General features: G+C 41.9%; 1 protein-coding gene across 2 annotated transcripts in view; it reads right to left on the reverse strand.

Annotated features, from left to right (window-relative positions):
* Nucleotides 1-12,412, reverse strand: part of RFFL (ring finger and FYVE like domain containing E3 ubiquitin protein ligase) — a gene marked incomplete at both ends in the record, with an annotated part of 85,230 nt that overhangs the window by 57,309 nt on the left and 15,509 nt on the right. The window contains one exon of one of the 2 annotated variants that reach the window (XM_080712310.1): nucleotides 5,924-6,020. The exons of the other annotated variant lie outside the window; for it this stretch is intronic. Coding sequence (XP_080568436.1) covers nucleotides 5,924-6,020 — 97 coding nt within the window. Of the gene's footprint in view, nucleotides 1-5,923; nucleotides 6,021-12,412 lie in introns of those variants that run through there. 2 annotated transcript variants of the gene reach the window in all.

Below are 12,412 nucleotides of genomic sequence, written 5' to 3' on the forward strand. Positions count from 1 at the left end.
GGGGGAGCGCACCAGGACCCAGGCAGGTGAGTAAAGCCATCTTTACTATTCAGTCCAATCAGCATCACATGGAGCAAAGCAGTATGTCCTCCTTCCCTGAATTCGTTCACTCAACAGCAACAAAGTGGTTGTCATTTTATGCCAACAAAACTTCTGGGTAATTTATTACATAGTAAGCGATAACTGGAATAGTCAAATTTAAAATCTCTTTAGCAGTTATTCAACTGTTTCCTACTTTTTATAATAAAAATTATTCCACATATTCATTAAAATTATCCCTCCTTCAATTTAAGCCCATTTCATATTAAATTTTTGAAGCTCATGAAGAACAATTTGATTGTTCTAAAAAATATTCTTGAACTTGAAAATGGTAATCAAGTTATCCCTTAGATTTTGCTTCTCTAGGCTAAAATCTTTTTTAATTTAATAATACTCAAAGGCCTTATTTCTCAACCTTTTAATCATCTTTGATTATCCTCTCAAATATAAAGAAACCAAAATTGAATGTCATATGTGTCTAATAGATAGTTTCTTAGCCTTAATGGCTCATCTTTCTATAATCTAATTTCACATTGTCCCAAATATGAACACACCCCAAACCCTATGAAGTGCCCTATGCCCTACTAGAATTATACTATAAATCCTTTTCTGCTCTTGACACTTAGCTTTCTCCATTGTGTGCTAATTACCTTCACTCATCAAACTGGTTTACACTGCAGTACAACAGTTAGTTTTTATAAATTCCAGATATTTGAAGTAGAGAATCACAGATTCAAAGACAGTCTCAGAAATTTAGCAAGACCGTCAGCAACTTACCGAAACCTTGTTTCAAAATAAAAATGAAAAGGGCTAGGGTATAGTTCAGAGGCAGAATATACCTGGGTTCAATCCCCAGTACCAAAACAAAAAACAAAACAAAACAAAAAAAATAGTAACTGATAGGACAGTGTCATATTTGAAGGGCTATACGAATCAAGCTATAGAGAAAATGGGAGCCAGTGACACACTGGATAAAAAAAAAAAAAAAAAAAAGGCCTAGCTGAACCTGAAGGCACACCTTTGTAACCCCAGCACTTGAGAGGCTGAGACAGGAGGATTGCATAGATTCGAAGCCAGTCTCAGCTTAGTGAGGCTCTCAGCAACTTAGAAAGAGACCCTGTTTCCACATAAAGTATAAAATAAGCCAGGCGTGGTGGCACACGCTTGTAATTCCCATGCTTGGGAGGCTGAGACAGGATCGCACAGGTTTGAAGCCAGCCTCAGCTACTTAGTGAGACCCTGTTTCCAAATAAAATACAAAAAATAGGTCTGGGAGTATAGCCCAGAGGTAGAAAGCCTCTGGGCTCCACCCCCAGTACCACCAAAAAAAAAAAAAAAGTATAAAATAGGTCTGGGATTATAGCCTGGAGGTAGAAAGTACCTGGGTTCTACCCCTAGTACCACCATTAAAAAAAAAAAAAAAATGGGGGGGCCTTTAGGAAGAGAACTTGGGCAGCAAAATGGAGAACAAAGAAGCAGAGAAAGATTTACGGTGGAATAGCAGAAGTCTATCTGGTAAGGGTCTGGTCCAGGGTTACAAACATCAAATTACTGGAAGCAAAAGAAGTAAAATAAAGTCTTTGTCGTGTAAGACTTGGAGAGTGTGGGTCCTGACTAAAACTATTCACAAACTGGGCACAGTGGCACACACCTGTAATTCCAGTACTTGGGAGGCAGAGACAGGATGAGGCTCAAGGCCAGCCTCAGCAACTTAGCAAGAACATGCGTCAAAATTAAGAGTAGGGAATGTAGATCAGAGATAGAATATCCCTTCATTTAACCCCCGTACCAAGAGGGGCGGGGGTATTTGTAAAGAAAATTTAAGCCATTAAAATGACAAGCCAGGCATGGTGGCACATATTTGTAATCCCAGTGCTTGGGAGGCTGAGACAGGAGGATTGCACAGGTTCGAGGCCAGCCTCAGATACTTAGTGAGACTTTCGGCAACTAAGTGAGACTGTTTCCAAATAAAGTATAAAATATGTCTGGGAGTATAGCCTCAAGGTAGAAAAGCCCCTGGGTTCTACCCCCAGTACCATAAAAATTAAAAAGACAGCAGGTGAGATCATGAGTTCAGTTATATATATTTAAGATGTCGTTTGAGCTGTGCATGGTGATACACCTGTACTTGGGAGACTGAAACAGGAAGATCTTAAGTTCAAAACAGCCTCAGCAAGTAGTGAGACTCTCATCAACCTAATGAGACCCTGTTTCCAAATAAAAATAAAATTAGGCTGAGGGTATAACTCAAAGGTAGAGTGTCTCTAAGTTCTATCCCCAGTACTACCAAAAAAAAAAAAAAAGCCTTCTGAACAACCTTGTAGATTTGTTAGGTTGGACAAAGTATGTCAAGATTCCTCCAGTTAACAATACAGATGTGAAATTTGGGAGAGACTGCTGGACTAGTAAAACATAATGAGAGCAGCTGAATTTATGGGTGTATATGAGACCCTTGGAAGGAAGGGCAAAGCCTTAGAGCATTTCAATCTTTGGATAGTCAAAACACAGTATGAAAAAAATAACAGATGTACATTCTAGACACTGAGAAGAGATGAAAAGGACTGCTGGGAGGAAATGGTTCAAAAGTATTAGGTATGATGGAGAGGCTGAAACATGGTTATTTAGTTTAAAAATTAAGAGTTTACTGGTGATATGCAGGAAAGCAGAAGTTAAAAAACAGTAACTGGTAGGAAAGGGTCAAATTAGAAGGGCTTTAGAAATCAAGCTATATAGGAAATGGAGCCAGCCTCAGCAACTCACTGAAGTCCTCTGCAACTTAGTGAGACACTATTTCAAAATAAAAAGGTATGTAGGGCTGGGAATGTAGCTAACAGGTAGAATATACCTGGGGTCAATTCTCAGCAACACACACACAAAACAGGTTGATTAAACAGAACTGAGAAATCACTAAGAACCTACTATGTGCCAAGTGCCATGACTACAATTCTAACAAAACAAATCCTGATTCTCAACATCCCTCCCCTATGACTGGAGTAAATGCCAGATTATTTTGGGTAGGTAAGTAAAAGGTAGCATGGTGGAAGAAGTGATTTCTAGGCTGAAACTGGGGAAGGATACTTCAAAGAAGGCTCACATGTACAAGGGGAGAGAGAACACAGACCACTTGAGGTGGAAGGAGGAAAAGCCTAACTTGGAAGTAGAGACTACCTAGAGGTATGAGAGTTTGACTCTAGTCTGAGTTAAGAAATTTAGAGGAGGAACACTCTAAATTTATAATCTCAACGCACACTCGTAATCCCAGCATTTGGGAGGCTGAGACCAGAGGATCGCAGTTCGCAGACAGCCTCAGCTACTTAGGGAGGCCCTCTGCAATTTAGTGAAACCCTGTTTTTTGTTTTATTCTTTTATTTATTTATTTATTTTGCGGGTCTGGAGATGGAACCCCAGGAGCATTTGACCTCCGAGCTACACCCCCTGCCCTATTTTTTATTCTTTATTTTGAAACCGGGTCTCACTGAGTTGCAGAGGGCCTCACTAAGTAGCTGAGGCTGTCCGCGAACCGCGATCCTCCTGGTCTCAGCCTCCCGAATGCTGGGATTACAAGCGTGCGCCACCACGCCTGGCTTGAAGGGTTGGTTTTGAGTGTACTGAGAATGCTAAAGTTGAGGTATGGATATCTAGTAGGCCTTTAGAAATGAAGAGCTGAAATTGAAAGGATATTGATGCCAGTTGTTTAGATTTGGGAGTTACATGATTGAAATACTATGGAATCTATTCTTTCAACAAATACAGTGAACCCTCACTGTGTGCCAGACAACCACATGCTAGAAGAGGTGAATTGAAGGCTGACTGATCAGGAGCCCTCCTCCTGTAAAGAGCCAGGGAGAATGTTCCAGGTAGGAAAGCAATCAAAATGTGTAGGCTGTGAGGCAATAAATACCTTATTTTTTCTGAGGGATGGAAAGGAGCTGACAGAAGGCTAGAGTGAGGTCAAAGGGGAGAGAGCGGCGTGAGGTAAGTGGGAAGGCAGGCAGAGGCCACATCACATGGGGGCTGTTGAGCCATGTAGGGAGCCTAGACTTTGTGCAAAAGCCTGATGGGCTTTTTTAAACAGGCTTAGTTTTTTAAAACAGGCTTAGTGAAACCCTGTTTTAAAAATAAAGAATAAAAAAATAGGGCTGGGCAAGGGAGGGAGGGACCGGGAGGGAATGGGGTGGGAATTGGGTAGGGGTTAAATCAGCGATGAGTACGTGTTTGCACACACAAGTTTTTTACCCCAATATGTTGTATGAATATAATGCACGAATAAAAAAAATTTTAAAGGAAAAAAAAAATAGGGCTGGGGGTACAGCTTGGAGGTAGAATGCCCCTGGGTCCTATCCCCAGTACCACCAAAAAAAAAAAAAAAAAAGTAGTAGTTTAGAGGTAGTCAGGTGTGGTGGTGCATGCCTGTAATCCCAGTACTTGGGAGGCAGAGACAGGAGGATCACAGGTTCAAAGCCAGCCTCTGCAAACATAGCAAGCCTTAGCAACCTAGTGAGACCCTGTTTCTAAATAATGTACAAAATCAAAAGGCCCCTGGGTTCAATCCCCAGTATCAAAAAAAAAAAAAAAAAGTTTAGAGGTAAAAACTGGGAGAGAGAGAGAGAACAGGAACCTGAAAAGAATCAGGAATGAGGGGGAAACTCTTCACAATCCCTCAGAAAAGAAAATGGGCACAAAGTTATTAGTAAGACAAGTGTTACTATATTCACAGTTCTATATTCACAGTTACTGGGAAGGTATGCAAATGTGTTCACTTCTCTTTCTTCACAATGATTTAGTTTAATCAAACCATTTCTTTTTTTTTTTTTTTTTTTTTTTTTTTTTTTTTTTTTTTTTGGTGGTACTGGGGGTGGAACCCAGAGACTTTCTACCTCCGGGCTATACTCCCAGACCTATTTTATATTTATTTGGAAACAGGGTCTCACTAAGTTGCTGAGAGCCTCACTAAGTAGTTGAGGCTGGCTTCGAACCCGTGCGATCCTCCTGTCTCAGCCTCCCAAGAGCAGGGATTACAAGCATGCACCACCATACCCGGCTTAATCAAACCATTTCTAAAAAGACACAGAAAGAACAGGGGGAAAAAAGAAGCTGTAAACCTAACACAAGTGGCTTCTCTAAGATTTACATAATCAATGATCTAATTAGGTCAGAGCCACATCTAGATCCCAAATGAAAGGTATGTTGCCCCTCAAGGACCCTTCAATGGCTGAAGGGCTGGCTTTAAGATACCCAAAGTGAGGCCTTTACTCACTTTTATTTTTGTTTTTTGGTTGTTTGTTGTTGATGTTGTTGTTTTGGTGGTGGTACTGAAACCCAGAGGCTTTCTACCTCCAGACTATACTCCCAGACCTAATTTTTTTATAGTTTTTTTTTTTTTTTTTTTTAATTTGGAAACAGGGTCTCACTAAGTTGCCGAGAGCCTCAAAAAGCTGAGGCTGGCTTCCACCCTATGCGATCCTCCTGTCTCAGGCTCCCAAGTGCAGGGATTACAAGCATGCGCCACCATGCCCGGCTTCACTTGTGTGTGTGTGTGTGTGTGTGTGTGTGTGTGTGTGTGTGTGTGTGTTTGGGGATAGAACCCAGGAGGATTCGACCACTGAGCTACACCCTCTGCCCTGTTTTTATATATATATATATATATATATATATATATACTTTATTTTGAAACAGTGTCTCACTAAGTTGCGGAGGGCCTCACTGAGTAGTTGAGGCTGTCCACGAACCCTGATCTTCTGGTCTCAGCCTCCCAAATGCTGCGATTACAAGCATGCACCACCATGCCAGGCTGCCTTTACTCACTTCTGAAGATTATCAATTCCCCAGTTTCTTTCTAAACTTAGTCAAGTTTATGGAAACCAAAAAAACTGTCTAGGGTTACCTGATTTTGCCTCTTTCAAAACATTACCAGAGCAGACAGCAAGCTGCCTCCGGTTCCTGTGGCCGAGGTCACTGGAGCCGCGTTCAGATGAGATCATCTCAGGAACCAACAGCCCGGCTTTCAGACAGAGTGAATGGTGCCGCCTGGGGACGTATCTTTGGTGAGCAAGATTGCAACAGAGCAGCAGTTTACCCAGGGCAGTGCTGACTCACGCTAGGCAAAACTCCTACTTCCCAAACAACTCAGCCTGAGCTAACCACAATCAACTGCAACCCAGGAAAGAAGAGGCACTCCACTGCTCTCGAGCAAGGGCTGATACTATGAGGGGCAGGTAAGCCCCATTCCCTCATTGCTGGTAACTCTGCAGCCTCTGGGGGCCCTAACCCAGTAGATTCATCTGAGAACAGCTTGGGGCTCAGGACAGCAAGACTGCTGCAGGTGGCAGCTCTGAAGACTTCCCCAGAAGGGTGATAAAGAAGTCAATTTGCATTTACAAATTGGAACACCTGGGTCAGTGGACTAGGAGGACTGACCCAGTCATACTAGCTGGTCAAATCATTAGGGTGAAATCTTGGCAGCTCTAATGAGTCTTATTGTTCTTTTTCCCACCAAACCTGCTCTGACCTATTTGCTAAGACAACTGGAGTTCTCTCATAAGATAGAACTCCTGTAGCTGTCACAATCTCTGCTAAAACTAAATCATCTACCATCATACATCCTGGATACATAAAAAATATGAAATCTATAAAAATTGCATTGATACTTGCCCTTGAAAGAAAAATCCCTAAATGTATGTCAATTCTTATTTCTTAGCCTACTTACTAAAAAAATCAATCCCAGAATGACTGGTTCATCAACAGCCATTCATTATTATTGAATTTGTCCTGATAGCCTAGAGTGGCACTGGTATTATTTAAAAAAAAATCAACTCCTTGTTGTATGCATGTTTTTTGTTTTTATTTTTGTTTTTTGCAGTACTGGGGATGGAACCCAGGGGCATTCTTCCTTCAAGCTACACCTCCGGCCCTATTCCTTATTCTTTATTTTGAAACAGGGTCTCATGAGTTGCCAAGGGCCTCACTAAGTAGCTGAGGCTTCTTAAAATGTGATCCTCCTGTCTCAGCCTCCTGAATGCTAGGATTACAATGCTGGGATTACAAGCATGCACCACCACGCCTGGCTAACCTAAGATCCTTGAATGACAAGTTGGGTAGGCAGCTATGTCCAGAGTTCATGACATGTGAGATCCACCTTGAAAGAGGAAGGAAGCCAGGTATGGTGGCCTTGAATGCCTCTGCTAAGAAATAGCTGATGGACATAGGGAGCCTTCACATATTTTGAAGAGGGGACAACGATCTGATATAAACTTTAATTTTTCTCTTGTAAAAACATGCATACAAGGCCGGGCGTGGTGGCACACACTTTTAATCACCGTGCTTGGGAGGCTGACAGGAGAATTGTACAGGTTCGAAGCCAGCCTCAGCTACTTAGTGAGGCTCTCAGCAACTTAGTAAGACCCTGTTTCCAAATAAAGTATAAAATAGGTCTGGGAGTATAGCCCCGAGGTAGGAAAGCCCAGTACCACCAAAAAAAGAAAGAAAGAAAGAAAGAAAGAAAGAAAGAAAGAAAGGGAAAAAAGGTCTAGGGATATAGCCCAGAGGTAGAAAAGCCACTGGGAGAAAAAAAAAAAAGTTAATTAAAATTTATCTAAACCGAGCATGGTGGTACAAGCTTATAATCCCAGTACTGGGGCAGCTAAGACAGGAGGATCGCAGGTTTGCAACCAGCCTCATCTACTTAGTGAGGCCCTCTGCAACTTATAGTGAGACCTGTTTCAAAATGAAGAATAAAAAATAGGGCTGGGAGCCAGGCATGGTGGCGCACACTTGTAATCCCAGCATTCGGGAGGCTGAGACCTGGAGGATCGCAGTTCGCAGACAGCCTCAGCTACTTAGTGAGGCCCTTCGCAACTCAGTGAGACCCGGTTTCAAGATAAAGAATAAAAAATAGGGCAGGGGGTGTAGCTCAGAGGTCAAATGACCCTGGGTTCCATCCCCAAACCCGCAAAAAAAAAAAAAAAAAAAATAGGGCTGGGGAATGTAGCTCAGAGGTAGAATGCCCCTGGGTTAAATCTCCAGCACCACCAAAAACAAAAAACAAAGCAAAGTTTTTTATCCAATGTACATAATTCTCCTTGACTACATTATTCCAGTAAGATAACCACTCTGGACTTTTATAAGGTATTATAAAATGTTTCTCCTCTGTGTCTCCCCTTCAGTGTTTCCTATTCAGAAACTGGCTGTATTTGAAGATAGTTTCTTTGCGGTGTGTTAATTAGTCCTTTTCAAATGATAAAAGTATCTTTATAGCAACTGACAACCATTATCTCAGGGACCACACTTTAAAATTTTTTCTGTATTTGATGATTAGTCAAAAACATTCTAGCCGGGCGTGGTGGCGCACGCATGTAATTCCAGCATTCGGGAGGCTGAGACCTGGAGGATCGCAGTTCGCGGACAGCCTCAGCTACTCAGTGAGGCCCTCTGCAACTCAGTGAGACCCAGTTTCAAAATAAAGAATAAAAACTAGGGTAGGGGGTGTAGCTTGGAGGTCAAATGCCCCTGGGTTCCATCCCCAGACCCGCAAAAAAAAAAAAAAAAGAAACATTCTAATATAAACTCTCAAAGAGCAAATAAGAACTTTTTTGGATAACAACACTGTATTGTTAGAAAAGCATCTGACCTTTTCTACATTAGTAAACTTTCTTTTTGCAGGTCTGGGGGTGGAAACCAGGGGCATTTGACCTCCGAGCTACACCCCCTGCCCTATTTTTTATCCTTTATTTTGAAACCGGGTCTCACTGAGTTGCAGAGGGCCTCACTAAGTAGCTGAGGCTGTCCGCGAACCGTGATCCTCCGGTCTCAGCCTCCCAAATGCTGGGATTACAAGCTTGCGCCACCACGCCTGGCTTACTTAGTAAACTTTAAATAAAAGGAAAGAACATCCAGCTGATGCAGTGTCCAAAAAGTAAATGTGACATAAGTGAAGAACTGAGGACCAGCAGCATCAGAACTTCCTAACTTGGCTACGACAACCACCACCCAGCAGGTGGCACAGAGTGCTATTGACACATATCATTCCCTCTGGAATCCTGAGATATTATCAAAGTCCCCCCAAAATACAGCCACACTCCATCCTAGCTCCTTCTTCTACACATTAAAAGCTTATAGAATATGCTAAATTCAAAATGGCTGTAGGTAAGTTTTATGATGCTATATAAAAATTATAAGAATACGTGGTTATGTGAGACTAAGAAAAACAACTATGGTTTTGTGATTGTGTTTTCAATTCCCTCCCCCTTCCAGGGCCCAGGATCTACCTACCACTCAGCTACACCTCCAGCCTTACACATACACACACTCAAAATTTACACACACACCTACTGTTCTACTTAAACAGTAATATGTAATGCCATTTATGGCCCACATTTAGAGGGTTTTTTCCTGCAATATGTCTTAACATTACAAACAATAAGGTGTCAAAATATAAATAAAAAAAACTAATTTATCAGAATTCTGTAGTCTTCCAAATCTAAAATTTAACAACTTCATATAAAGATACCTAGGAGGAAACACAAACAGGAAGGAAAGTCCAATGAGAATAAGGTTCAAGGAGCCATTTTTAGTTTTACTGGTATTTGATTTTTTTGTGTGTGTGTGTGGTACTGGGGTTCCTGGCCCTTCTACCTCCAGGCTACACTCCCAGACCTATTTTATATTTTTATTTGGAAACAGGGTCTCTTAAGCCAGCACAGCTGGCTTCAAACCTGCACGATCTTCCTGTCTCCGCCTCCCAAAGGCTGGGATTACAAGTGTGCACCACCACGGCCCGGCTCTTGAATTTTAACAACAGGCATCTCCCCCCACCCCCCAAGTACTGAAGATGGAACCCAGGGCATTTTACCTTTAAGCTACATCTCCAACCCTATATTTTATTCTTGATTTTGAAACAGGGTCTCACTGAGTTGCTAAGGGCCTTAACTAAGTACCTGAGACTGGCCATGATCCTCCTGTCTCAGCCTCCTAAATGCTAGGGTTACAAGCATGCGCCACCATGCCCGGCTTTATTTGGCAATTTTTTTTTTTTCTGGTCTGGGGACGGAACCTAGAGGCATTCAACCTCAGAGCTACACCCACTGCCCTATTTTTTATTCTTTATTTTGAAACCGGGTCTCACTGAGTTGCAGAGGGCCTCACTAAGTAGCTGAGGCTGTCCACGAACCGCGATCCTCTGGTCTCAGCCTCCTGAATGCTGGGATTAGAAGCGTGCGCCACCAAGTCTGGCTTTTTATTTGGTAATTTAAAGTTCAGTAATTTTAATTTTTTATTGTTTACAGACTACTTTAATGTTTTCCTCTTTATACTCTTCTTCCCTATACTTCTTGCCTACTTCCCCACTCTCAGCATCCTAAATGATAAATGATCATATTTCTTTTTTCTTTTTTCTTTTTTTTTTTTACAAAATGTTCACAACCTTTTTCTGAGTAAGCAAGTGAACTGGTAGCCGGGCGTGGTGGCACTTGGGAGGCTGAGACAGGAGGATCGCAAAGGTTCGAAGCCAGCCTCAGCTACTTAGTGAGGCTCTCAGCAACTTAGTGAGACCCTGTTTCCAAATAAAATATAAAAATGGTCTGGGAGTATAGCCCGGAGGTAGAAAGCCTCTGGGTTCCACCCCCAGTACCACCAAAAAAAAAAAAAAAAAGTGAACTGGTGAATCTCAATTTCCAGCAATCAGTCAGTGGCTGTCTCACCTTGCTGATACTTAAAGACACTGCCAAACTAAAATTCTGTGTTCAGGGATCATAAAACCTTTTTGTTTGTTTGTTTTTGTTTTGTTTTCCTTTTAAAACTGGAGTACCTACTACTTAAGAAAAATTATATGGGTACCAACCGAACATTAATCATCTATTAAATCACAAAAATTAAGCATGAAGAAAAAATGAAGTAAACTTCAGGAGAGTCAAGAACCAACTCTAGAGGTACTTAAGAACCAAAAGTATGCTTACTGAAAATTATCATTCCCCATTCAGTCCCTCAGCAGCTCTGAATTAACAGGAGCAGAAGGAGGCTAGAGAATCTGAATTGTAAATAATCATCTTTCTCTCCTAAGGGATTCTGCTACAGAACAGAGATGTGGATTATGGGGGTTTTATTTTTGTGATACTGGGAATGAAACCCAGAGCTAATCTACCTCTCAGCTACACCCCACCCCTATTTTGTTTTTTTATTTTGAAAAATGGTCTTGCTAAGTTATTGTATAGCTGGCCTTAAACCCTGCAACCCTCCTTTCTCAGTCTCCCAATACTGGGATTATAGGCATGAGCCATAGTGCCTGGCTTTGGATTGTTCTTTGAAAGACATCACATCTATTTCCCCTAAATAGTGTTCACACACACACACACACAAAAAAAAGATTTATTTTCCAAGGACCACCAACCTGAACAGTAGTCACAATGAACAGGTCCTAGACATTAGTTCCCTCACCAATAAGAACTCCAAAGAAAAACTGAGCTGTTATCTGTTGGTTGAGCCATTATTTTCTTCAAGCCTCCAGAGACAATTATTTACTAGTCAGAATGTTAGCTGTCACCCATAGTCTTGTTACAGAGACATTTTCATACCTGAGATGCAGCACAAGAGATTTAATGGAATTTTTATGGCTATGAAAATTAAAGTTTACTGGACAAAAGAAGAGTCAAATGAAAAGAAGAAAATCTCCCCAAAAGGTACAAGGTGAAAGTTGAGGCCTTTGACTTTACTGATAAAGCAGTTTTGCCCAGAAATTCAAACCATGGATGCTATATAGCTCATATATCTTTACAGTGCCCGAATGTCAACTTATCGCCACAGCATCAGCCAGCACAGGCTCACTGTAGCACTGGGAGACACAAACCTGCTGGATAAAATGGCCTCTCCTGGGAGACAAAGGCTGTCGCCATGGCGGAGATCATTCCATCCTGGGGCCAGGAGGACCAGGCAGTCCCTTTAATCTTTAACGAGCCACTTTCATGCTCATAGGAACTGGCACTGCTAAGGCTCAACCTGCTTCACAACACTTTGCTGCAGAACAGCCCCTGAGCAGTGTGAGGGCACGCCAACCCCAGGCTGGCCCCACTGCTCCAGTTACCGGAATCTGTTCTAAAGTGTAATTGTGAGCACTTTATTATCCACTGCGGTGTAATACCTCATAGCGCAGGAAAGGTATCCAATATCAAGAGTCCAGCAACTACCTATCTCAGGCGCAATGAAATACCAGGCTCCAATATGTCAGTAATTGAAAAAGTAGCAAGCATGCAGGAAAAGAAGGAATCCAGAGCCATCTGAACAGTCTGAGGACCTGATGACAGGACTGCGAGAAAAGAAGTCGGCAACATGACCAAATTGCCATCTTGGGCAGCTCATTTCATAAAGCTGGCAATAGATATCCTGG

This window comes from Muscardinus avellanarius (assembly GCF_963383645.1).
Source record: "Muscardinus avellanarius genome assembly, chromosome: 16".
Taxonomy (NCBI): Eukaryota; Metazoa; Chordata; class Mammalia; order Rodentia; family Gliridae; genus Muscardinus; species Muscardinus avellanarius.